Source organism: Hylaeus volcanicus, chromosome 3 (genome assembly GCF_026283585.1).
Source record: "Hylaeus volcanicus isolate JK05 chromosome 3, UHH_iyHylVolc1.0_haploid, whole genome shotgun sequence".
Lineage (NCBI taxonomy): Eukaryota > Metazoa > Arthropoda > Insecta > Hymenoptera > Colletidae > Hylaeus > Hylaeus volcanicus.
The window spans coordinates 2,677,394-2,703,276 of record NC_071978.1 but is presented as its reverse complement, the minus strand read 5'-3'; the positions used below and the strand labels follow the sequence as shown (position 1 = coordinate 2,703,276).

The window sequence follows — 25,883 nt, the reverse complement described above, 5'->3', positions numbered from 1 at the left end:
GTAGAATAATAGCATAGAGACGTATGGCCGATGATATCTCTGGAAGCCATATGGTTATCTTTGCATGCAGACTTTCGGAGTATACAGTCACTTAGGTGTTTATTTGGACAGCCATGTTTGAAGCAGCCTCTCTACCCACACGCTAAGAATATTCTTCGGGATATGTACACACCGCGATCCTCTATTCGATTTTATTAGGTTTTAGGATTTTCGAGAGTCCGCTGGATCATGATAATCGAACTTCTAATTGAGTCCGACGATCGCGACTCGGCATTTTTTGTCGCGGCCATTTTCGGATCACGCGCTGATCGATTTACAAATTCTCTTCGTTCCTCCAGTACGGTAAAGAAATAAAAGACCTATGTTAAAATTATTTCATGCCGTTATGGATTAATTAATTTCAGTATCGACATGAAATCAAACTTTATTTGATCATTTTTTAAGATAAACTTTGCCTAGGGGTGTAATAATAATATCTGCGAGCATTGTCGACGATTTGGCTACGCTTCAGCTCTGGTCAGAATTTAGAACCAAAGTATTTTAGTTTTTAAATCACGAACACGTTACAATCGTGCTGGTAAATCTTATCAACTAAGTCTGATTCGATTCCAATATTGAAATTAATTATCGACAACCATCAATTCCTAAACAAAATAATTAATTATACAACGCGTAAGTTCGCGACAGCATGATCATTCCCTGATAAAGTTTCTCGATCTCGAAGTCGTTCTCCGCTGGATCGAAGATCAGGACGCTCCTCTTGGGACGATTGTAGGCCTGCAGAGCTTGCAAGTTCTGAAACACAGACGCGTGGGATTCGATAACGATCCGATTACCTCGAATCCTGGCATTCTCGCGATTTCGAGAAAACGACGTAATTTTGGACGCAATCCCAGCGGCGCCGCTCGTCTCGATTCGGGTTTGTTTTACTTTCTCGGCTGTTATTGAACGCAGTGGAGGGGAAGCATCGCTGTCGGTCAAAATTTTGCGTATCACGACGTTTTGAAAGACAGCGAGCTCAGAAATTTGAAAATAGAGTTTACTGAATTGTAGGAGTATGCATTTGTTTACGTGGAGGTTTGGTAGAAAATTCGGAATGCACATTTTCCAATCGACTCACCGAGAGCACTATGACGTTTCCATTGCCGGTATTTCCTGAGTTTCGACGAATAGCTGTTATTACGAGAGTGAGCAAATAGCCCCCGAAAGCCAGGAACGAAAGCGCCGTGACTGCCAGCTGAAAGATCTTCGAGATCTTCGTGTCCTTTCCCTTCTCTTCCCAGTACTCCTCGTATCGCCTCATCGGCTTTTTATTCAACCCCTTCAAGGGAAGGGCCATTGGCAGCGACAAGGACAATGTCCTGCTCGACACGTCGAATGACTCTTCGTCATCCTCCATGAAATCTGTGCATTATAAATGCAATTTGTGTGATGCACAATTGATTCAAAATTGATTCAATGTTGAATCAACTAAAATAATCTTAGAAACATTATTTTTCTACCTTTCTCGTCCGCGAAGGAAGACTTTATTCGGATCAATTCGGTCATCGGCAGTTCGCTCAGACCGCGAATCTCGTCCGCGTATAAAAATGTCTGATTTCCAGATGCAGCTTCCAAACACGAAAACAGCAATAAAATAGAAGTAACGGCAACAAGCGCGTTGAAGTTCCTGAAACCAAAGCGTCGGAAGCGTTCAGTAAACCTGTCATTGAAACGAAAGATTCTTCATACTATGCAATCCTTTCCTTGATATTTTACATGTATTACAATGCTTGTATGCTAATGCTTGTATTACATATTGTTTATGTTATTTTTAAATTTTTACAAACAAGAGGATACCGATTAGATTTATGTAATACGTATATTGCTACTTACTCGGTCGCCATGATCGACAGTGCTTCACCGATCACCAAAAACAATCTTAACGTAGATTCGCTAAACTCGTCGGTGAATACTGTAATTATGATTGTGGTGAAGTACAAGAAGCGTTTCTTGTCTGGACAAAAGTTCGTTTTGTACTAATTCAGGGTACAACTGTCCCCCGAATCGCAAGATCTCGGTTCTCGTGCTTGGTCGACAAAGCGAGAAGTGTCGCGATCGTCGACCAGTCACCACGCTGTGAATCAGGAGCGGAAACGTTAGAACTCAGCAGGGTGGAAATATGCAATTAACATCCGTTACGAGCAACTCGAGTGCGATTTTTCAGTGTTACTGTATAGTTTGTCGTGTCATCATGCAGAAATCTCTGTGCATCATCTGCGTCTACGTTGTAGCGAGTTGTGCTGCAACCTTGCCGGAGAAAAACGATGGTGGGTCGGAGGAAAATAATAATAATTCAAGTATCATCGTGCTTGTATTTAAATAATGATCATTCAGGTGTCCTGGACAAGATTAAGGTGGGCCTGGAGTACGCCACGAATTATTTGGAGACTGCGAAAGACATCGCCGATTTGGTAGCCAGGAGTTTGGGTCGTAAGCAGAAAGAGAAGCTCGGAGAAGACAGCGACACGAAGGAGAAAGGAAGTTTCTTGCCCTCTGACATCATGTCAGCGTTTTTCCGGCTGGTTGGGCTCGACTCGCAGAAAGTTACAGCGATCGCCGTGAACAGTGTCATATTCCTCGCGCAAATGGCGAGTACATGCTTGAAAATGTATGTGTAACGAACTATATTTATTTTCTTCGTGCACGTTTATAGATAAGTTCGATGTTCGGGTTGAATCCTCCAAAGGGAAACATCGCGAGGGATTTAGACGACGAGGACGAAGCTTCGTCCTGGAATCCTGCAAACATAATCATGGAGAGCAAGAACGAGAGAGTGAGTTATAGACAAAATAAGATACTTGATTCGATTAGAAGATATTTGAGTAAATCGAAGTAGTTTGGTATTCGATAATGAGATCTTTTGATGTTTCAAGATACAAAAGTTGATCGAGCAGGCGCACGACGAGAATCTGCCCAGCGAGTTGATCGAAAGGGTGGACGGTGTCGATTCTGCCTGCATCAGATTGTTGCTGTGCAAAACATCGCCGGTGATTAGAGCAGCCCAGAGCTTCCTGAAGAACAAAACTCGTAGCAAATCTCGACGAATGACATCATGGCTGCCCAGCAGAGACGAATTCGAGGAAAACAGCGATCACTGCGAAAACACGCACCCTGATTGCAGTTTATTTGCGTAGGGCCATGGTTTATTTAACATTATTCGCTGGCAGGTTGTCAAGTACGTGTCAACGATGTTCGAGAAACTTCTGAGGAGAGTTAAAATTAATCTACATAATTACTTTCGTTGCTTTGTCTGTCGGAAATGTGACAAATAAGAGGCAGAGCATTCGTTTGTATAGCATATATATTTGCATCCATACAAATATATACTACATATATTACAGAATATACAAGGTACATACTCCAAAAATTAATTTACTGAATCTTGTACGTCGTAATACCTCCCGTATAGTACGCGTACGCGTCGACGAACGAAAAAAGAAAAAGCAGAGTGAATCGCGATGCAAATCCTCTCAAAGTATGTATCGTTCATTTAAATAAACTCCGCCGAATGAAGTTTGGCCGTACGCTTCACGCTTCCGCCATCGCCAGGATGGCTGCACGAGTTTTTCGAATAAAATTATTTCGCTCCTTGTCAGACAAACCTCGCAAACAATGTGTCACCCTTCTTCGCCATCGTGTTCCGCGAAACTCGTTGTGCGAGGAACTTAATATCAAGTGACGTAACAAAACAACGCAATCGAGTCGTAAAATGGATTCTCGCTATTGCACTATGCGCGAAGCACCATTCGAACAGTCGACGAAACAAACGGAGGGAATGTCGAACGTAACACCCTAATCGGAAATGGGCGATATTCTTAGCTAGATAAAAACTCTGATAACAAGGGAAAGGTAAACGACATCTTACGCGTTACTGCTTCCATAAAAATTGGAACGAATAAAAACTTATTTAATTAACACTTCAATTAAATGCGCTACGTTCGATTGCATTCGTCGATATATCGATCGAATAAAATTCTGCTCAGCCTCGATCGTGACACGTCGATACGTCGAACGACAAGCGTTGGCGGTACGATCGTTCACGAGGAAGATACTTGTACGATTCGCAAAGGACGGTACTAATATAAAATCTCTACACTCTGGAACCTTCGTAGGGATTGTCGAGGACGTTCGCGAGCTCGAACGTCTCGGGGAGAGACTCTACGATTCCAAATATCGACCCAACGACTCTATTGATACATATTACTTTTTAACGGTACGATTATCGTCCTGTCCGAACATCGATCAACGTCAGGACGATCGCTAAACGGAACTTAGTCGAATGAAGTATCAAAGAGGACAGTAACAAGAAAGAAGGAACCGTTTACTTAACAACTACGTGGAAACAAGGTACATCGCAAAAGTTGCTTCGGGGGAACTTCTAGGGTATAGTTACCCGTCAAAAATTCAGTTAATTATGCGCGAGTCACAAGGGATGGAGTCCCTGACCGCCCTATACTATACATCTAGTGAGATCAGGATTATTGCGAGCTAAATGCACCGGGGTCGAAGATCGATTGAACCTCTAAAATCGTCTGGAATTGGTACGGTGGAATAATTAGTCGCCTCTGGGGAATATCGATCGAACCAGAAGCGTTTGGCATACACCGCCTGTCTACTTTCCCTGTAAATATCGTGGTACGCGTAATACGATTAAGAATGTCGATAATTATGAAATTTTGGCATTCGAGAGACATCATATCGTGGTGATCCAGAGATGGGGAAAAGTCACATCCTGATCAAGGTTTCTATTCGTATTCTAAGTATTTTGATATCGTTATACTTTCTTCCATCAATGCACGTCGCGAGTAAATCCCTGTACTCTGGTTTCATTCGTTGTCTGTCGTCGAACGAAATTTTCCCCATCTCTGGTAGAGCATCGCACGCGCGCAGGAGCTTCGAGTCCCGATCAAGTGGCCGAGAAATCATCCCGTGACCTCCGTCGTTCTATGCGATTGTAAAACGCGTTCAATGGCTCGCGACGATGAGTATACAAAAGCTAAGACACTCTATTTAATAAGTTTGATTCAGATTATCACATGCGTTCTGTCAAGTCGTGAGAAATGCGTGTCGTCCACTTCTCGAACCTCGAAGATCGCGCTATCGGTTTACGTCGTAGATCCCCTGCCTCAAACGTGATTCACCTTCACGCGAAATGACTCCGAGTATCTGGTAAATGTATATTATCGGTAAGTGTATAGAATATAGAGATACGTACAATTACATTCTCGTTACACTCGCGGAAAAATCGATCTCGAAAATATATATAAAGGATCAACAGACCGTCGGGGAAAGGAACCAGCGAACCGTACCGGGTCGCTTACGGACATCGAGAAAATTCGTTATTTACAGGAGAACTCTGTCGCGCCCGAAAGTTCCTTGCGTTTTCGCGCGGAATACGCGTTCCCTCGTCAATTTACATACTTTGCCATTTTCCTTAAGCCTCGTACTTCTCGACGTCAACCAGTTAGGTTGACTACGAAATCACAAAACGAGGAGTTGCTGTCCGGTACAACTCTGGAAATTCGAGGGCGAAGTTAATCACGAGAAACGTCCCTGGATTCGTTCCATGTCGATTAGATCACCCTATTCGGGATAATCGTTTCCATTGCAAGTTTCCAATTTGTTTAAAAAGTATAAAACGACAAGGTTCGCGAACATCTATTTTGTGAATAAATCCTAAAATCATGACTTAAAATCTCTCTATATTTGGTAAGAATTCTGAGTTTCGATTAGGCGTGGAACGGCCGAACGTTTCATCGTCGAGGAGGTTGCTCTTCCAGTGAAAGATTCAAGGAACGCCTGTGCGCGTCGCAGTCGTCGCGCCTCGACGCCCATACTTGTTCGTAAATCGGGAAACGAGACGTCGACTCTGCGCGCGTTGCAGTCTTGGTTGATGATTCAGCAAAGAGACGAACTGAACTCGTTAGGAACAAACGGAGACGAAGTTTGAGACCGGCGCAGCGGACTCTTTGGGAGCGGGTGCGCGCTTCCAGACTTATTCTAACGACGAACGTCGGAAAACTCGCTTCCAAATGATACTTCTTACAGAAACGAGCAAAATTGACGATAGAATCCGTTGAACTCTATCAATAAATCACTTTTGATTCCATTTATCGATCATCCGAGTCGAACTTTGCTCGTCTCTGTCTTCTAATGCGATCAATCGATCCTAGGAAAACTAATAAAGTAACGAGCTAACGTGTAACTACAAATCTACAGAATGAAACCATGACGAATATTCTACTAGTCTCGTACAAAACGCATTGCTTCGAATCGTTAATGGAACGAGTCGTCAGATTTCTTCGCAAGCAGAGTCTTCAACGATGCGATACCAGTTGGGGAGGGATCGTTTGGTTGAATGATATTTGGAAACGAATTTTTCGATAGACAACGGATTGCTCTTCAGAGGGTCGCTTGGCCTGGATTGATCAGGTCGGTGTTCTCGACGCGAGCCTGTCGCAGCCAGTCTCTAAGATTCCACGTTCTCTCCATCAGATTCGAGGAGGTCTTTTCGACGGTTCCAACGCTGGTCGTGAAACCACTATTGGGTCCGTACTGGGCGATGATGTTCTGCGTGGTGGTCGTCGGTGGTTGCGCGGCTGTCAACTGGGACAGGATGTTCGACTGGATATTCGGAGTACCAAATGTCCCTGAAAGAAAGACGAACAACGTTAAGTTTAGATAGAACGATGGATCGGACACTGTTTGTCTATCTAACAATTTATTCGGTTTCGAACGATCCGTTAATGAATCCTAACGACGTATGTGACATTTTCGTTTTACTAACAAAATTTGCATGGAAACCTGTTGGGTATCCTGTACATTTGCGATTTACATAAATCGTTACCTCGTAGATCAATACGTCGAGTATTTGAAACTATAAATACGTATCGTGATCTATGGATATGTAAAATATCAATGAAGCATACTGTCTATGCTAATTTCCACTTGTGGAACGTGTATGATCTTCCAAGGGCATTTCATTATTTTAAACATAGAAATACTATTATGAAATTTATTTCATGAAATAAGATAACGCAGGTGTGATTCGAAAATGAAATAATCGTAAAGTATGATAAAATGTTGTTTGAAATAGTATTTTAAATAATATCGAGGAAGAAGCTTGCACGTACGGATGAAAGGAAGACGATTAAAGAATTAAGGTCTTGAACAAACGATTCGTTTGTGTTTCGACGTGCTTTCTAAATTTTTATACGAAGACGACTCGTAGTACGCGATTTAATCGAAACGCGAATGAATCGTTTGTTTCAGATTGCACGTAATGTTATTATAGATGTGCTCAGGTGTGGATGGGACCTGGAAGATTCGCAAAACCGATTTGCACCGACCTTGCACGTTGTGCGGCTGCGCAGATAGATGGTGTAAACGTAGCCATCGCAGATAGGAGTACATCAAAGTCGGCGGAGGCGGCACGTTATTGTCCTGCCGTTTATTCAGTACGCCCCAAATTTCACGTATTTCCGAGTTTAGATTTTCCAGGCTTGCGATGATTTCCGTCGACTCCTGGTAGTGATCCGGTTTGTCTGAATACGGGGGATCATGACACAAAACCGAAAATAAATACTCGAGTGAAAGGAAACTAAGGCGAACGACCGTCTTTCGCAGCCATTTCGACGAAAGCTGCGATAATAAACTTAGAAATTCAATCTGCATAGAATACCTATACGAGCATTGTTTAAATCGATACATTTTGATTTTAGTCCTTTTCGACAAACACACGTGTTCTTGTTGTTCTGTGCAAAATATAGGGAATGCTACGAAGGACTGACTTTTGTTTTATATTACTTATACTCGTTAAATGATGTTCCTCCAAGCATTCTATCAAAAATGTTTGGATCTATTATATGGGCTCAATCTAGATAAAAGATTGGAACACCTTACGACAAGAACATGTACACGATCAAAGAGAGGTAAAATCTATTATTAAACAAATGAATTTAAACGATGTTCGCGTAGCCATTTTAGGATGATTGATTTTTCATAATAAGAAGCAGTATTCACCATTAGAATCAGAAATCAATTAGCAAGGAGTAAAATCAGGAAGCGATGAATGATTAACGAAAAAGAACGATGAGACAGCGGGTGATTCTAAGTGAGTGTGGGTTTACCGGTTCCATAGCTCACCTATGAACGTATCCGTTCCCAGATCGGTGGAGCTGAAACCGCTGCTGGCGCTGGACAGGTCGCTCAGCGTCATTTCATCGTTCTTTGTACAAGTCGCGTCGTTCTCGTTCCTTTTGGCGCTGGCCACTCTCTCTAGAGTCTGCTCCAGGTGTCTCAGGTGGATCACTTTCTCACCTAGAAGACTCCTAGTGCGGTGCAAACTCACCTCCATGTCTGACAGTTCGCGTTCCTCCTAGGAGAAATCAATCGGAACCATAAACATTGCTTTTCAAAAAATCGAATGAATCTTATACGTTAAAGAATTAAGGAATCATGGAAAAGTGTACCTAGGTATCCTAGAGTTAAAACAAATTTTCCCTCTTTTATCCTCCTTTGAACGACAGGATCCTGCCCTCAGGATCGATTGAAACCCACCCAGTATGAAATTGCTGAAGGCTGCCGTACCTGAACCAATTGCTCGAGGGTTGCCCTGGCGCTACGTTGCTTCCAAGCCCTCTGTCGTCCCTGAAAAGCGTTCTCCTGGTGTCTGAGCGCCTCCTGAGCCCTTCTCACGGAATCCCTCTCGACGTGAATTCGGTGCCGGAAGAACTCCAGCTCCGATGAGGCGTTCGCCGGTGCTAAAAAATCGAGCAGAATCCTTTTCGGTGTCATCCGACGAGCTCGCGCTCGGACTGGTCGTGGTAGCGGCGTGCGAGAAAAGAAACAACGGAAAAGGAACGAAACGGAAGAGAAGAACAGAAGCGTACGGGTTGACGGAACGAGAACGAAAAATCTGGTAGGTGCACTTACGAGCGTGTCGAGGAGCATAAGCCGTTTAGCCAAAGTAAAGTCTATAGACGCCTGGGGAATAAATGAAAAGAAACACTTTTTCAGAGTTCCAGGAAACGATCGGAAAAAGAAAAACTTTCGTTTCGCATCGAAAAGTATTCGGTAGCATAATCGAAGCGTTCAAGCTGTAGATATTTGACTTGTACGTTGTTGGAGTGTGTCGAAAACTACAAAGTAAACATGTGTACTCTCTTCATAACATCAACACTACGAGAAATAAATAAATTAAGAAACTGCCTGAAGACTCTCTTCAACAGTCACCTTTGTCTTGGAAAGGATAACGCAATGTGTAGGCCGTTTCGTTGCTGGGCAACTGGTCACCGAGATCTTCCAGCTTCTTCAGCTGCTTCCTGATGTTCTCGACCGGGTTCTCGGGGTTGTTGTTGTTATTGTTCCCAGCATTCGAGCTGGCGCTGGCCCGAGCAGCGCTGGTGGTCTTTTTGCTGAAATTCTTCTTCTTCTTCATCATGTTGGCGTTCGTCTCGCTGGCGGTTGTCGTGTCGTCGGACTCGAATCGAGCTGCGGTCTTCGCGACAGCCGCGACGGCGGTCTTCTGAAACTCCGAGCTGACCTTCGGAGGGTTCGAGTCCTCTAGCTCGCGATGGCTCTCCGGTTGCTCGCTCCCAGACTGAGCCTCGTGCCCCTTGGCGTTCGTCGTCACTGAGCTCGAGCGCGTGTTCCTCACCGGGGTGCTGCGAGCACGATTTAAGGCCTATAGCCAGACATTAAGGCGAATCGCATGAGCGTGAGGGAGTACCTTCACAGTTTACTCTTCCATGATTTTACGAGTAGCGTTGGGGACGATTTCATTTCAAAGGCTACTCGAACACTGGAGCATCCTCAGGTTTGTGTTTCTTTAGATTTATAAAAAAAAAGTGTGAAAGGAACGCGATGTGTTTATGTAATATTTTTTGAAAAATTGTATCACAATTTTGATACAATTTTGAGGACATCACAAGTGCATGGAAGGTGTTCCGAAGAAGCTAGGAATAATGTGTTTGCGATAACGTGTGAGTTTGAGAAAATTTCAGGACTGAATTGCTTAGTTCGATGGGGTTGAAAAGTACCCGACTCTGGTCGCGAGGAAACACAGATCACACAATGGTACACAATTCGCGTGCTCGGTTCAGTTACGGAGTGTCACCGACTGTGAAGGTACTTGGGATTGTGACGAAGTAAATGAGTGTGCAAGAACTTAACGTTAGTACATTTAACACGAAAATAAAGGCATGCTTCCACTTCGTTCAAAAGGATCGTGTTCAAGTACACACGAATGCAATCCAGCGTGTCAACCATTTGCAATTTGAAACTCGTTCAAGGTTCGACGAAGAAGCTAGACAACGTGTCTGTTGCACAAAATTGCAAACGGCGATAAGAACTCGAAGAAACAAGAAGATGAGGCTGGACTCACTTTTGTTCCGATGACTCGGTCCTGTCGGTTCTCGTCCTCGTGGACGTCGACCTCTCGGTCTCCGAGGCCGTGGTGTATCCCGCCTTCCTCCTGATCCTCCTCTCGACAACTAGACGAACTTCGCCCTTCAGCTTCCTGTACTTCTCTTTCAGCGCCGTATACTTGTCCTGCAGCAGTCGGTTCTCGGACCTCATCTTCTCGATGTCCACGCTCTCTTGCTGGACTGTTTGTTCCACCAGTTTCTGCGCCTTTTTCTCCGCGTCCCTCGAGAAGTCAGATCGAATCTCCTCTAAACGCTGCTTGTACATCTGCCGCGTGAGACCCTCCTGAAATGCCAGCAGACAAATTCCCTTCAGGGCTTACGCAACCTTGACGGCGGCGAAACACATCATACATTTACGAATTTTTCTTGGTAACGCTACACGCCCGACCAAGCTTTGACAAAATATTTTTTGTGCTGATATTGCGTTGCTTCTGATCTGGATGAAGCAATAATTATTTATGGTACCTCCTATTGTATGTACAACCCCTCATACATCGACACCTGCATACAGACTATCACTCTAGGCGCCATGTATATTTCATAAATGCAAATTTTATAACAACACCTTTTTAAAATCATTTTTTAGGTTACTATCATTTCAAATAATATAAGATTTTGATTTTTTTTCGCCGCAAAGGTGGCATAACCCCTTCAAGAGCCTCTGCCTGGATCGCGTTTGGTCCCTCCGATCCTCTTCCACGAGACAATCCAACGTAACGAACCTCGTAAATACTAGTCTAAGCAGTCTCACGTGTATCGTGTGTGTCGAGGAAGAAGTATACATGTACTGATGCATTTTGTGACGTTTCGCAGTGACGATTTATTGTTCTTAAAATATAATCGCTTAGAGTACAACAATTCCAGGAGTAACTCTCTTAAAGCTATTCCGCTAAGGCGATCGTCTGGACGGCATTACACAATCGTGAACGAAACCGAGAAAACGAATGACGAATCTATTAACACCCGGAGGAACTTGGCCTGCAGTTTTATTGCGTTCGCTGAAAGAAATCGCGCTTGACGCGATATGGCTGGAAGCTTGCGATAGAACGCCTCGGGTGCGAGTTAACTACGAGTAGTTATTGCGTAACGCCAATCGCTCGTGTCGCGCACGTAACCTAGTTTCCTTAAACAACGGTGGACATTGAATTGGAGGTAGGATTTTAAACAGAATTGGAAACGTGTTGAAAATGATCTGGTAACCTGGATCAATAAAACCTCTACGATAATCGTTGTTCATTCGCCATCAACATTCCAGGCGTCGAGAAGTTTCGTTGATCGAGATTAGCAAACGATTCACGACATATTTCCAACTTCCATTGGTAGATAGAACTGCAAAATAAGAAGAAACGACTACCCACTGTGTTTATTTCAAACAGAATGTTGTCAGATTCGACGTGGAATCGACTGTTGCGCAACAATCTCGTACGCAGTCTCGGGTACTCAAAGTAATAGGCATCGTCAGGTACTCACGTCCATTCTAAAATCGCGTAGAATCTCTGCCAAACATTTCTCGTGATCTTCCGTAATTTTCGTTATTTTCTCCCTCTGCTGGGTCCGCAGCTCGGCACGCAGTTCGTCGAACTCCTTTTCCAGTTCCTTTTTCAAGGCCTCGATCTTCTCCGTGTGCTGCTTGGTCAGCTCCAGCTCGCTCAGTTTCGCCAGCTTTTCCTCCCCCAAGTCGCGCTCGTGCTCGTTCTCCAATTTACCCATTTCCTGGTTCCTCAGCTCCAGCAACTCCCTCTTCCTCTCGTCGAGTTCCGTTTTTAAGTTCGCCAAGATTTCCTGCCTCTCTTTCTCGTAGCAGATTTCCAGCTCGGCTTTCACCTTCTTCAGGTTCTCCAACCTCGCCTCGTCCATTTCAGCGATCAGCCTCTGAATCTCTCGTTCCTCCTGGAAAACGATCAAGGATTCAGTTAAACGCGAAAAGCACCTCAACGAGCACGTAAAGCCTAACGTGGACTACTACCTTCTCAGCCATTTCGCGTTTCAGGTCTTCCAGTCTGTCGTTCAGGTTCTCCTCCAGCAGTTTCTTCTGCTCCAAGAAGTTCTCCTCCAACTCCTTCCTCGTCAGCTCCAGCTTGTCGTCGAACTCCTTCTTCAGCACCTCGATGTCCTCCTGATGCTCTTTGCTGAGCTTCGCCTTCATTTCGTTCATATTCATCGTTTCGCAGTTGTGCCTCCTCAGAAGCTCCAGCTCTTGCTGGATCCTGGACAAGTCGGAGGTGTCGTCGTCGACCGTTTGCCTCTCCTTGGAGAAACGTATCGCCGATTTTTTAGGTTTCTCCATCCTCGACTTGTTCCTCCGAAACTCGTCGGAATCGCTACTCCTGGCGACGCTGCAGTCGGTCTCGCTCTTTGAGACCAGGTCGATGTTCTTCACCTTGTCGAACTTGCTGGGCGGTACGAAGTCCAAGCTGCTCTCCCTCGACACGCTATCTCTGGCCATTTGGGTGCGATGCTCGCTTTCGGAGACGTTCTGCACGACGAAACGCCTTCCAACGACCTTGCCGTTACTTTTCGACGGCTCTGCCTTGTCCGACGACGAACTCTTCCGAGTGTCTTCTTCGACCTTGCTCTCAGAGTCCTCTTTGTTCTCATCGTCGAGGCTTTGGGAACTCGACCTCTGGGAGGATAGAATCGAAGCGACTTTGCTCAACATCGTCGAGGACATTCGTACGTTTTGCTCCTCCGATTCGGACTCCCAGTCATCCTCGGACCCCGAGTAGGTGAACTTGATGTCCGCTTCTTTTTCTATGTCGAACCGAACGCTTTTGCGCTCTTCGTCCGCTGGCCTGTCGTCTGTTAGGAAGTAATGAAAGTTAATAAATTGGGGGTTTCTATACAATAATTAAAATTATTAAGTACCGAGGTGGTCGTGCTAGGGTTCGGTACCTTTGTATTAGACATTTCTATAATTTAATTCCTTCGAAGATGGCCTTAGGCAAAAGTACAGATAAGTTGCTTGCTAGGACTACGGACTAATTAAGTAATGAAAAATTATTCGTTAAAACGATGAGATATATTCCAACTAAGCCCTACTCAGCACAGTGACCTTAATCCTCTTACCGTCTTCCGATTGTTTCTCCCTGAGGATCGATTTCAACCTGTCCCCGCCAACGCTGACGATCTCGTCAGGAATCGCCACGGTTTTGAAATCTTCCAGTTTGCCGGTCTCCTGGATAGGGGTGGTGTCTCTGCTCTTGTTGCTCTTCAGAAACATTGTTCCCCCGCCGCTGAGCGTGAGTTCTTTTTGTTGGCCAAACTGACTGGGATGCTTTTCCTTGTCGAACTTATCCGACTTCTCTGACCTGGCTAACGTGGTAACGCTGAGCTTGTCGATGTCGATAATGTTCTCCTCGGAGCTAAACTTGCTGGATAGCTGTTCCCAGTCTTTCTCGTGACGCGGACTGAGGGATTCCGATCTCTTCAACACCTCTTTCAGATCGAGCTCGTCCACTGGGGTCGTAGGCGTGGTTGTCGGCGTGGCTGACACAGGTGGCACCGTGTCCAACAGCTTCGGGCACTCGTAGAAACGAGGATCTTGGAACCTGAGGTTGGTGTAGTCTCTGGCGGCTCTGTCTGTCGCCAGAGGATTGTCTAACTTGAAATGTTGCCTCTCCTGGCTATGGTGGTCCTTCCTCCTGGCGCCCTCGCCTTTGTCTAGTTTCTTCAAGGGAGTTAACTTGGTGGGAATTCTAGTGGGAGGTGGAATCGCCTTGGTAGCTTTGCTCGCGTCCTTCGAGGATGTTTCCTTGGGCAGAGTCGCCTCCTCGTGGGACTCGAGATCCTTGGCTGTCGTTTTCGAGTCCTCCTCTGGAGATGAAAAAGCAAAGTGTAGCTGTCGATCGAGATTGGGGGATTCGAAAGAGGGGAAGCGTCGACGCTTGCTCGGGGGATCAGAGCATTGCACGCTAAACTTTTCCTCGTCGAACCGTCGAGCGAAAAGAGGTGTCAACGTTCCCTCGAGTGCAAGTCAACGACTGTTTTCCTCTCCTTTCCTCTTTTTCGTTTTTTTTTCTTATACTACAGATACGAGCGAGACGGCAATGAAACGGATAAGAAAACACGCTTAGAAGACTGGGAAAACGCGATACCGATTATTGTACGTATCAGCGACGAGGAGCTCTTCACGTCGCGTATAAAACTGTGTTTCTTCTTTTTCGAAACGCCTTTCACAACCACAGCACTCGAGTCCCTCTTTCAATTCTTTTCACGATCGAACGTTTCTGCAACTAAATTGTTATTCCTGGATTCGTTGATTCGTCAAAGCCTCTCCTAAAAAAAGTGATTTCTATCGTACGAATAACCGGATGAAATACCGATGTATTATAGCGTATAATAAGCTCTTCATAAGGCTAGGTCCATTTATAAAAAGATAAATAGAACAGGTTCTCGACCTTAACGGTTATCTTCAGATAGAACGTGAGTTATTTGTCTATCTGTAAAAAGTAATACGGTCGTCGAATTTGTACAAATAATATTTCTGTTATACATGGCAAGTCTGTTAAAAACAGTATCTGAACAGCCAAATTTAGTCGGAGACAGGAAGTTCCCGAGATGCAAAGTTGCCAAAGATATTCTTTGCTAGATAAAAGGACTACAGAAACGTTTCAAAGTCGTCGAAATCTGGCGAAGACCACCACCGATGTTTATCTACGCGAAGAAATCCTCAAAAACTATACTCTAGCAAAAACAACCAAGAAACATTGTATCTTCGAGATCGTGGAATTTCATCTGATTTTATAATAACTCTCCGATGCACATGACTCTTATACTTAGCGCCAAAATTCCGAGTAAAATTCGATTATTATTACGCGCGTTCTCGTGTGGTGCCAAATATGAAATGGAATATAGAATTGCATCCTTCATATTTCATTCTGAAAGTTTACCGTATATCCCTTGTTCCGAGAATTTGCAGATCCCAGCTCGAGAAGGATTGGTCAAAGCGATTTTCACACGAGCTCGTTACGGTTTCAGTGCCAAAAGGTCGTCGAGACGTTTCCGCGTGGTTCGTAATCAAGAGAAAACACCGATGCGGTCGCGTGATTATTGATTCGCCGCTCCATTTTCATTTAAATCGCGTCATCAACGTCGGAGTTGGACCGACGAAGAGCGTCGCTTCATCAACGATTCGCATTCGATACGACGACGCGATAATTGGACGGATCCTCGTTTCGAGCGACTATTACGTACTTTCACGAGCGAGTGCACTGGCACGTGAGTGCCTTAACGAATGTGTCGCACGCTGGCGAGCGGCACGAAAGTGTTTCAAGGGCTCTCAGACGAGCGCCGTCCACGCGTCGGTGTATCCGATCGAGGAAATTGACCGACAAATTCGACGGTGTGTAACTTCGTTGCACTCGAAACGCGTTCAACGAGCATGTTCTTCAATACTTTCGATAGGACAGAGGTCGAGCGAAAAGCGTCTATGCGGCACGGGGTCTACAAGCACGGAGCTGCGCGAACGCCACGGGGCGTCCTCGTGTTCAGCCAGGGACTCGATGTTCCTTTGAGGATTGAAGCACCCTTCCATCTTTATAGAAGTAGAGCCTACGCAAATATATTTACTTCGTTAAAGTTTTAGTTGTGTTGAAAATATACGTCTGACGTCCATACTGCTTAACGAATGTATTCATGAATGAGTGTATGAAAATACTGACACGTGGTCGTATCGATTTACAAAAATATCGGTTTTGCCGATACTATTATCGGTACGCATACTCTTTTACGACCCACTGTTTCTCCAGTGTATTTATAAACACTGTGACTACGCGATATTAGTATGCGTGTACATTCATGATGTTGGCTTTGGGGCTGTGTGTCACTCAGGGTATTTCAGAAATAAATGACCTAACTTTTGAGATTTTCTACTCAACTTGAGGTCAGAAAAAAAGTGATTAAGAAGTCAGATAAAAAGTGGAAATAGTTCTAGTTCAAGTTAGAGTAGAATTTTGTAAAACTGTGTAAAAAGTTTATAAAGATTCTTGGCATGTACGCTACCCTGTCACCTTTTACATTTGGATACATTCGACTACTGCAACTATATGCCTTCTATTTTTGCATGCATTTGACTACAAATAGAGTAACTATTTGCCTTTTATTTTTAGGTCCATACGATCACAGGTACTGCAACTACTCGCTACAAACGAAGATTAACCGAGTCGTATTTATCGCGCAAATATGCACTAATAACAGAAGAGTAACGAGAAACCTCGTGAAATTAGCGTTAATGGAAATGCAAAGGTCGCCACTCAACGATGAAAAAAAAATGCTAGCATTAAATTTAACCTTGCGAAACGTAAACTAGTATTACACTGATATGCAGTGGACAATACAGCACTTTAAAAAAAACACGCAGAACAAACCCAGCAATTGAGAGGAACGTTACAATGCGATAACAATGGTTATGGAAATGCGCAGCAGAATTTGAATGAGGTGTCTAAAAGTGCTCCACATATCAAAGAGAAAATTTATTTCGCGTTCAAGGCGAGTAGAGTTCCCAAAGTTTGACCAATATAGTTCTGCGGAACAATTGGTACAATGAAATTTATTGCAATGCTATGCATCGCTTTATTGATGCTTACATTGGTGCTTATTGGTGATTACAACCAGATTGATCTTGTTCATTTTGATTTGTTTTTAGAAACAATCGATCACTTCAACAAAATTATCTCAGAATTAAATTGGGATGGTATTTTTCAAAGTTCATCGTATTTGTTAGGCAAAAGCGTCTCCCGCGCGAGATAAGGTTGACATTATCGTAATCGGTGCACGTTCGCGTAAATAACAATACGGCCGCTTTCGATATTCTTCATGGATCGTTTCACGTGAAAGCAGACACAATTTCAAGCAACATACTATGACCAGAACCTACTAAAAATTGTCAAAGATCATTCTTTTCAAATAGATATCATTTCATTCGGTTTCTAGTTCGTCAATTATTAAAATATTTGAAAATCCTTTAAAGTTACATTCAAGTATCGCAATGGTCTTCGACGTATTTTAATTTCAGAAAAATCCAGGAAGTTGCATTCATTGAGTTCTAATTTTCCGGTGGAAATGACCCTTGTCAATTCGCAGGCACGCGAGCGGATCGAAAGGTTGCGGAAAACCTGAATGCAGCGGTTCGCGTGACATTACGTGTCGTTACGTAAAAAAAAAAAACCGAGCCAATAAGTGGAGGCCGTCTCGTTGTCGGCGGTCTGCGGTCATTGGAAAAGAAAACGAAGCGTGCTGTAATTGCACGAACTCGATGCTCCAAGGTCAAGCGCGAAAGAATATTTCCACTTTACGTAACCGATACGGAATCGGTCGCTGCGAGTGCGCGAGCTCCAACGATGTACGGTCGATTCCGCGACTGAAAGTATCAAAGAAACCGAGGGAGAAGGGGAAACGACCCAGTAAACAAGAAACCTTATCTCCTTTTTCAAAACGAATCGAAACTTCCATCTCGGAGCTTCTCGACTTCAACATAATTTTGAGAAACAACGTTGGAACCATGTTTATAGCATAGATTCTTCTACTTTGAATTTCATGCAAAGATGCTGCGAGGTTTTATAGCTTTCTTCGTACGAACGAACATACGCAGAAGAATTTCTTCTATCAATTAAAAGAAACGTGGAAGTCGTGCGACGCGCGAACGCAGGTGAAATTGGAAGACAGCGGCCAGAGTTTCGCCGAACGACCTAAAAATATAATTCATCGTTGACGAAAAGCCAGGCCGTGATTCGATTGCCAAGGGAGTCCTTGGAGTCGGTGGATCGAAGCGTGAACGCGCTAACCAGACGAGACATTAGCGTAAAACGATGCAACGCTGACGACGATCGTCGAAATTTTTGGCAATGGAGCTAGCGTTAGTAAACAGGTGTTTTCTTTAACGACGCTTGGAATAATAATTCGTGAAATTCCGAAGTTTATCATTTGTAGGATCTAGGTCCAATGGAACAATGCGCATCAGCGTAATCTGGTACAAGCATGTGCTCGTCGATTAAATGCTTCGAGCTGATGTTTGGTTTCTCCTCAGTGAAATGCTGAAAGTTAACGAATAGCGTCGATAAATTCTGCTTAGTTGAAACATACAATGAAAACAGTTACAGAGATGCTTGCACCGGACTGTAACATTGTTCTGAATGATAACCAATGGTTTCATCGACACTTGTTTTTCTACTCGACGTACATTTCGTCGAGATAAGAATCGAGGGAAGCATTTGCGGCTGATTGACAAGATTACGATTATCTTATCTTATTTACAAACACCTGTGTCGAGAAATCACGTGGACGAAAACGAATGTTGGTCTAAATTGTTATCGAGTGAAAGCACGACGACGAGATGTCGGGCGTTGCACGTTGAAACCTAACTCGGTTCGATTCTGATGCAGAAATCGATAAAAATGTTCAACTGTTGCAAACGATAAGGCGTCAAGAAAATATTTGCGAGTCTTAACCCTTTGCACGAAAACCAAGAAAAAACGAACAAAATAATAATCATGCCATTACGATTCGAGAATTCACATGTTTGTGCTTTATTTACATACAATATTCTTTACATGCATGTACAACACGCGGAAATGCGACTGCTAATAAATAGCCTGCTGCGCCAAGATAAGAAAATACTCGAAACACGTGTTACACTGCTTTCGATCTATTTACTATATTTAAAACCTATCTAGGGCAAAGTCAGTCTTTATCACGGTATTCTCTCTTACAATGACTCACAAAATTGATCAAATTCCCACGCGAGTTGTTCGTCCCGAAGCAGAATTCGCTGCATCGTCGGTGCATTCATTTGTATACATACTCTGTCGTCATAGAAGCGCCATTAAAATTATTCCCTTGACATTCATCGCAACCTACGAGTAATTGCTGGCCATTAAAAAATATGCAGTCGATTTCAGTGTACCTACCATAATTCATGCATACCGTTGGACAAGGAATCGCAAAAATGAAATGAGATCTGCTTAGCAAGAATTTTATAGAAATTCCTATAAGAGTAAAGTTTGTTACCTATGCAAGAGACAAGTATACAAAACATTTAAATATTTCTATCTATGACTTATATTTGGACCACATGCATACGTGTAGATATAGCCTAACTATTTCCCTGAATAAATGTTTCTTCTATCAGTTTCTAAAATATCACAAACTCTCGACTAAGGAGGATATACAGGGTGACAGGCTGATTAATATAAACAGTTATCGTGGTCATTCGATAAAACATATTTCGCACCGTGATTATCCTCCTTACCACGTGACTGTCACGTTGTGCTCTTAAAAAATCCTACTATGCTTATTCGATCATCGCATGACAGGATAGCACGCACTTCGAAACAGTCGGACGAGCATTAGAACAATTCTTATCTATTTTTTATCTCTCCTACCTACTCAATCTATCAACGGACGACTATAACGACTAATCTACTGTGCAATTAACCAGTGAACCGTGTAGTAAAAATGGTAGCTCATGCTTCTCCGTTATGTTTCACACATTTTGGTTACCGATAGCACTCGACAAGAACTTTGTATCAGTGTTTGCGAAGATTGCAAAGTGATAACGAGGAGGAATTCGTTTCGAGAAGATAGCGTATAAATAGAATTATATCACATGATTCTAAATCGGATATCGACGATGTAAACACGAGTAGGTTATCGAAGAAAGCATCAGAAGTACATACTCGTATCACTCGTAAATGAGAGTAAATAAGAACGTCACTCTTATTACAGCAGTGATTCTTAACCACTGTGAAGACGAATAAATTTTGAATTTGATACCTTTCGAAACTATTACTAGAATTTAGTAGCAGAGAAAATCTCGCCTAGAACAAGCGTCAATCTAATCCTCGAGACCACCACCAAGTCACTCCCCCTTTAACCCATGTAATTTAGATCTGGTTTCGTACCCACGAGCTCGACAAGGTTAAGAACCACTGTACTAGAATGACGCGACCCCCTCTAAACTACACCTCTGTCACTGGAACACGAGTGACACTGGTCGAAAAAAAAATTGCTGACGGGGGAAAGTCTAACTGATCAATTTCGTGAGTCGCTGTACACGCACGTCACGACGAGAATAAACTCACGGTCCATCCGTTCGCTACACAGCAATCAAACGAAAGAAAAATGTCAATCCATCATCGTAGTTTCTATCGCAATTCCCTATCTAGCGCGTGGCGCATCATGCGAACCAAGCGCAAAGGGTTAATCCTATATTTTCCATTCAGCCGTAATCACGAGGCAATCCGTACCGACGCTCATTTGTCTGGCGTTGCCAGCCCTGGCCTGCTCGACCAGCTCCTTGTACACGGCATCCAGGGGATGTTCCCAGGTGGTGGTTTTGGTGGAAGCCTGGTAATAATACCAGGAGCCGCTGGTCTCGTGGAAACACGGCAGCCAGCCCTTGGGCAACGCCGCCATGAGGCCCTCGCGGGCCAAGTCCAGGAGGTGCGGTTCCGCATCAGGGTCGATTCCCAACCGCCTGGCGTAGTCGAGCACCTCTGGAAAAAAGCACGCGTGCACTCCATTAGCTAATTGGAAATCGGATCTATCACGGAGGTGTTCATGGGACTAGGCGGGGAATTAATTTCCCTGGAACACACACCGTTCGCTTCGGATGCGTGCGCGACGCTTTCACGAAGCTGCGAAACGAGGTCAAGGGTTCAACGACGAACAAAGAAATTGTCATCAGGAAAGGTTAGAGTAGGCACAAGTCCTTACTTTTACTTCAAAAGGTTTCCACTTTGCAATTAAGATCCACATCCGAGGGTAATCGATAACACTTGTTAAATAATCATGATTTGGAGCGGAACGGTTGCTTCGAATGAAATAATCTTGCGCTCTGGTTTTGGGAAGAGTGGTAATTTTCTATTGGTGTAGAATTTTATGGGAGTGATTCGGAGTAGTTTCGGGATAGAATTCGACCAACTATGGTATTCCCTGATGATTATTTCCATCAAGAATTCGCTTGAATTATTCCGAACAAAAGAATTCCCGACGCTTCTTGGAATTATTCTTAATCAGCGCGCGGGCCTCGTTTCGTCTTCGTTTTGCGGATCGGGGTGGCATTTTTAAATGATTCCACGGTATAAATACACCCGTCGATGAGTAACGCGAGACGATATTAATAAACTCTTGAAACAAGTGATTTCAAGGTTCCCAGCTCGGTCGTGTGTGCGGTGTGTAACGATGTCTATCGATTATAGGCCAGGTGGAGCGTACACGTGGCAACGCGGAACTGTCGTTCCGGAAGAACGAGGGACGACTAGATGTCTTTACGGGCAGCTAGCATTGTACCGAGTAACAGGAAACGCGTCACGGTGCCGCGAAGAAAATCGAAATTAATTTTCTGACTCCGAGTAAATGGGAAATTTATTCGCGTGCTTCGTCACGTTAATGGATGCAACGGCAAATGACGTGTTCTTTCATTAGCAAAAACGGGAAACCACTGACGCAGCACTGTAGTTTTCCTGTTCGCTCGTGGAATCGATCTAACTCGAGTGAGAATTATTTTTAAGTAAATCTTAAATAGTGGGAGACTATGATCAAACGTTGGAAACGAGCAGGCATCGAAGCGGTAACTCGTCGCGAAGTTTATCGGCTTTCGTGCATGCTTAATTAATTTTTCATTACCCCAACCGCTAGGGCGTACTTCGCGGACAAAGGTCCGAAAATTAGGTGCTCGAAAAGGTAACGAGAGTCAGCAATTTATCGCGACATCGATCTCGCCGTTCCGTTTAATCAACCACGACCAAAAATGATTAACGAGCTCCGACAAGTCTACGTCACGTCAATCGTCGACGTTCCACGTACTCGTTAGAAATAATTCATTAGCCACCGAAGCTAGGAACGCGGTTTAACGATACGCGTATTTTCCGATTAACCGCGACAAGAGCTCCCATTGCCTGGGAACACGTCCGTCACGATCATCTTCGAGATATCGTTCTCAAAGTTTCTTCGCACGGAAACGACTGGAATAACGCGTAAGGTGGAGAGTTCGGTTTAAACGGGCGTTCGAATTTAGTTTCTTCGTCTCCAGTCGAAAAATGGGCAATACTTATAATTTCTTGTAACAGGAAAATTAACAAAAATTGAGATATTTAATTATTTTTACAGTAAGACTTCTTTACATCCCGATCTCGTACTTTCTACGTTGATTCTTTGAACGTCGACTTACTATCTTAAATGCGTCCTTTCGAGGCCTAAACCTTAAGAAAACTAAAAAATCGACTGTCTCCACCAAAGACACGGGGAAACCGCTTTAACGGTACGATTAACGACAAAGTAAACAGTCGCCTGGAGTCACGGAGGAGAGAGCTGAATGCTTCATGGATTCTTTGAGGAGACAACGGTCGCGTCGACAGCGCTGAAAGCAGGGGCGATTTAAAATTCCATCATGGAAGTCTTTGACAGGTGGCTCGGCGTACGGGGGTTACCCGCCACAACATCTGTCTTTCCCCTCGGTGGAGAAAATTTAGCAGCCAGTCAAAGTGTCGCGATTCAAGATTTTTGGGACACGCGATAGACTTTTGCGATGGATGGTCACGCAGGATCATAGTCCACTCTCGATTTATCACGTGACAGATTCCGTCTGCGGAATCTCAACGCTGACATGCCGCCACGGGGGTGGGTTCTCGGGGCTTATGACAAAACTTTCGCCGCACTGCGGATCCTATTGATTTTCCTCGGCGCGCTAGGCTACGAGCTCACTGCTCCCGACCGAGCACGGTGTAAATAAACAAGGAAACTCACCACCGAAACCGTTCAACCCTCTGTCGCTTTATTTATAACTTTCTGTGTCCTGACACTTCCTACGTGACCATCCAATCGCCATTCACAGATCGGAATGAACTTGGCTGAGGTTGTAGTCATTTTTCTGAACTGTCACATTTTTCTCGACATCGCGAAACGAACAAACTTATTTGGTAAAATAGATTTATCTGAAATGAAACCTAGTGATCTCTCTACCACGGTTGAAAAATTAATTTCGCGGAAAAGTGACTTTTAACTCTTATTTAAGTACACCCTTCTCCTTATCTCGGCCATCATTAAAGCCTACAATCGATACGACTGCTCGTATTGCCAAACAAACTTCATTCGACTCGTTCTGTTCATCTACTGGATACATAGTTGTGTACTTATCGTTATTCGAAACATAATGCAGATGTGTTCCTAGGACTCGGTCATCGAGAAGGAACGTCTTATCGTAGGGTGCCTGCCCGCGCCATTACCAACTCTTCCAGGTGCATGCACTTTGGCGTCAGTTGCGTTGCGCAACCGAATACGTCCCAGTGTGACGTTCAGGAAACTCTTTCCTGAAATTACGTCAGCCTGGGATCGCTACGCTGATCTCCACTGTCACCGTATGCGTTGGACAGCCAGCACGGCGGCTGGTGACGTATCACCGAATGATCATCGATTAAGCTGGTCCGTGATCCGTGCTCAGCCACCGAGGAGCACACCAAACGGAAGCGAGTGACTACGGATGGTCAAGGCCACGACCTCAGGAATCACCGATAGCTCCCGAGAATTAACCCTTCGAGGAATTTCGACGCCTACGTCACGTCTTAGCCTGTGGCAGTGGTAGATTCGCGTTTCACAGGGGTAGGATGACTTTATGGTAATAGCGTTTGCTCGAAGGGTGAAGAAGGACATCAGAAGATGACAGGGAAATGGAAAATAAACAATCGTCGGTTCGTTGCTCGCGGTAGGAGAATTGTATATAGATTATAACTTTAGTAGAGAAACGGAATCGTAAGTGACGTTGGACAAGGAGTAAAGGTCACTCGAGCCTCTCGGAAACCAACTATCTACACTCTTAAAATTAATAGAAAAATTTAGCTAAAGACTATTCTTGGTTACTTCGAATCTGTCATGCGTGGCTTCTAAAAGGCTCGATCTGTCATCGAGGTGAACGTTGGCCGTCTCCAATTGACAGTCGGTGCCAAGCGAAGAAAACCTCCCCGTGCTGCATCGATCGAGAGGAGGGGGGTTGGACGAAGGGTTTCGCGGCGGCCTGGAATCGAACAACTAACGGGTTCTGTCCACGTACCTTCGTTGGAGGGATGCGACGTCTCGTCGAAGACCTCCCTGCAGACGATGGTAGCAGCGCTGTCCTGAGAAATGCTCATGCTAGCGCGGGCGAGGTCGGACAGCCGTGTCCTGGCCGCAGGACCTTCACGTAACGGGTGTCACGAGGACGCGCCAGCACACGGGAGAATCGCGCGGGCCTGTGCCCGTCATTTTCCGTCACCGACGACGCGTGCACGCGAGAGAGTTTCGCCCCGGCGACGAGGCCCGTCCGTCGACGGTCAATGTTGAAATTCGACTTGAACGCGAGCGGCGGAACTAGGAGAGACCAGGCGTCGCGACGCGTGCAGCGCCCCCGGTAGCCCGACCTCGAACTAGGCCATTGATAAGGAAACCAGCGACGAAGCCGCCGGCAACTGTCCTATCGATTAATCGAAAGCCCCGCCGCGGCCGGCCTCGTTGCCGCCCGGCGGGAAATACGCAATCGCCGGAGGAACCGACCGAGCTTTCTTCGACGTTCCCTTCCGGTCATTTTTTGTTGTTACGCTGACCCAGAAAATTCACCAGGAAATTTACGGGATACTTCGTAAACCGCTGGGAACACGTTGAATTTCGCGGTCGTGAGACACTTTCCTGGAGTTTAGTGGAAGCTGGTAGGAGGTTAATTGAAGACTGGGTCGCTTAGCTGTTGACCTCTTTAGTTGATTTTATGTGAGTCGCCCAAGAGGGTAAAATTGGTGTTGAAAAGGGGGCTGGTTAATTGTACGAGTTTCTTGATGTTTAACAAGTGCTGGCTTGCGTAAGCGAAGGATGTTTTAATTCTGACGGAGAGCACCGGAAAGTTTGATCGTTTTTGTAGAAAATAAACAAAACCACGGTAAAAAAGGATGATTTTTAACGAAGTCATCGGCAGTTTAAGAAACGGCTGTATGGTCTTGCATATACAAAATCTTCGCATATCTATGTTTGATGTCGTCATCGTCGATGATTCACGTCCTGCTCAAAAGAATGCGGCGCTGGTCGAAAGAAGTGATCCAAAGTCCGCGATACTATACTGGGTGAATTATTATTTTAATTGCAAAACCATTCTTTTATCTCGAATAACGGACAAAAATTGCGAACTTTGCTTTTGTTTGCATCTCTCTGCACTGAGAGCAATTAAGACATTATTATTCTATTCTGAAATAAGTGGTGTATTGTGCACGTAGATATGTATTGTAAAAGAAAACGTCGTTTCGCTATGATACACCCGATATATTTCGGTGTAGATACTGCATTTAAATAATTGACGAGCATATAACATTAATACATGTTCAGGTCAGAGTAAATAGCGAATATCGTGAATTTATCGGACTGTCCTTGACGGTGACAGTCCACGGCATTCTTTGACATACA

At 44.4% G+C, this 25,883-nt stretch overlaps 3 protein-coding genes across 5 annotated transcripts; 1 reads left to right on the top strand and 2 right to left on the bottom strand.

The window, feature by feature from the left end:
• Positions 1-388: 388 nt before the first annotated feature.
• Positions 389-1,886, bottom strand: LOC128873479 (uncharacterized). The gene is made up of 4 exons (XM_054117085.1): positions 1,876-1,886; positions 1,503-1,669; positions 1,121-1,404; positions 389-795 (listed from the first exon to the last, which is right to left on the bottom strand). Exons 1-4 carry the CDS (start codon positions 1,884-1,886, stop codon positions 658-660), a joined length of 600 nt encoding a protein of 199 aa, XP_053973060.1. The 3' UTR covers positions 389-657.
• On the top strand, positions 1,800-5,085 carry LOC128873150 (uncharacterized). Its single transcript, XM_054116495.1, has 4 exons — positions 1,800-2,309; positions 2,377-2,630; positions 2,696-2,815; positions 2,916-5,085. The coding sequence occupies exons 1-4, from the start codon at positions 2,162-2,164 to the stop codon at positions 3,174-3,176; spliced, it is 783 nt and encodes a 260-aa protein (XP_053972470.1). The 5' UTR covers positions 1,800-2,161; the 3' UTR covers positions 3,177-5,085.
• Positions 3,326-24,851, bottom strand: LOC128873149 (centrosomal protein of 164 kDa). 3 transcript variants are annotated; one of them, XM_054116494.1, is made up of 11 exons: positions 24,511-24,851; positions 20,711-20,959; positions 13,536-14,282; positions 12,436-13,268; positions 11,940-12,359; positions 10,427-10,752; positions 9,277-9,707; positions 8,632-8,804; positions 8,188-8,419; positions 7,392-7,586; positions 3,326-6,692 (listed from the first exon to the last, which is right to left on the bottom strand). In XM_054116494.1, exons 1-11 carry the CDS (start codon positions 24,587-24,589, stop codon positions 6,445-6,447), a joined length of 3,933 nt encoding a protein of 1,310 aa, XP_053972469.1. In that variant the 5' UTR covers positions 24,590-24,851; the 3' UTR covers positions 3,326-6,444. The 3 variants fall into 3 exon arrangements, 1 of the variants encoding a protein (XP_053972469.1); XR_008456341.1 differs by having other exon boundaries at positions 6,552-6,692; positions 7,392-7,566; positions 24,511-24,850; XR_008456342.1 differs by lacking the exons at positions 3,326-6,692; positions 7,392-7,586 and having other exon boundaries at positions 8,293-8,419; positions 8,514-8,804; positions 24,511-24,849.
• Between the last annotated feature and the right edge of the window lie 1,032 nt (positions 24,852-25,883).

Excerpts from the sequence above, each read along its gene's own strand:
- LOC128873149 (XM_054116494.1), bottom strand. The coding sequence starts at position 24,589 with ATGAGCATTTCTCAGGACAGCGCTGCTACCATCGTCTGCAGGGAGGTC. Across the intron at positions 7,587-8,187 it reads GGGAACGGATACGTTCATAG|ACAAACCGGATCACTACCAG; the intron begins GTGAGCTATGGA and ends CCCCGTATTCAG. Across the intron at positions 6,693-7,391 it reads GCAGCCGCACAACGTGCAAG|GGACATTTGGTACTCCGAAT; the intron begins GTCGGTGCAAAT and ends TCTTTCTTTCAG.
- LOC128873479 (XM_054117085.1), bottom strand. Across the intron at positions 1,405-1,502 it reads TTCCTTCGCGGACGAGAAAG|ATTTCATGGAGGATGACGAA; the intron begins GTAGAAAAATAA and ends TATAATGCACAG. Across the intron at positions 796-1,120 it reads GAAACGTCATAGTGCTCTCG|AACTTGCAAGCTCTGCAGGC; the intron begins GTGAGTCGATTG and ends TCTGTGTTTCAG.
- LOC128873150 (XM_054116495.1), top strand. The coding sequence starts at position 2,162 with ATGCAATTAACATCCGTTACGAGCAACTCGAGTGCGATTTTTCAGTGT. Across the intron at positions 2,310-2,376 it reads CTTGCCGGAGAAAAACGATG|GTGTCCTGGACAAGATTAAG; the intron begins GTGGGTCGGAGG and ends ATGATCATTCAG. Across the intron at positions 2,816-2,915 it reads TGGAGAGCAAGAACGAGAGA|ATACAAAAGTTGATCGAGCA; the intron begins GTGAGTTATAGA and ends TGATGTTTCAAG.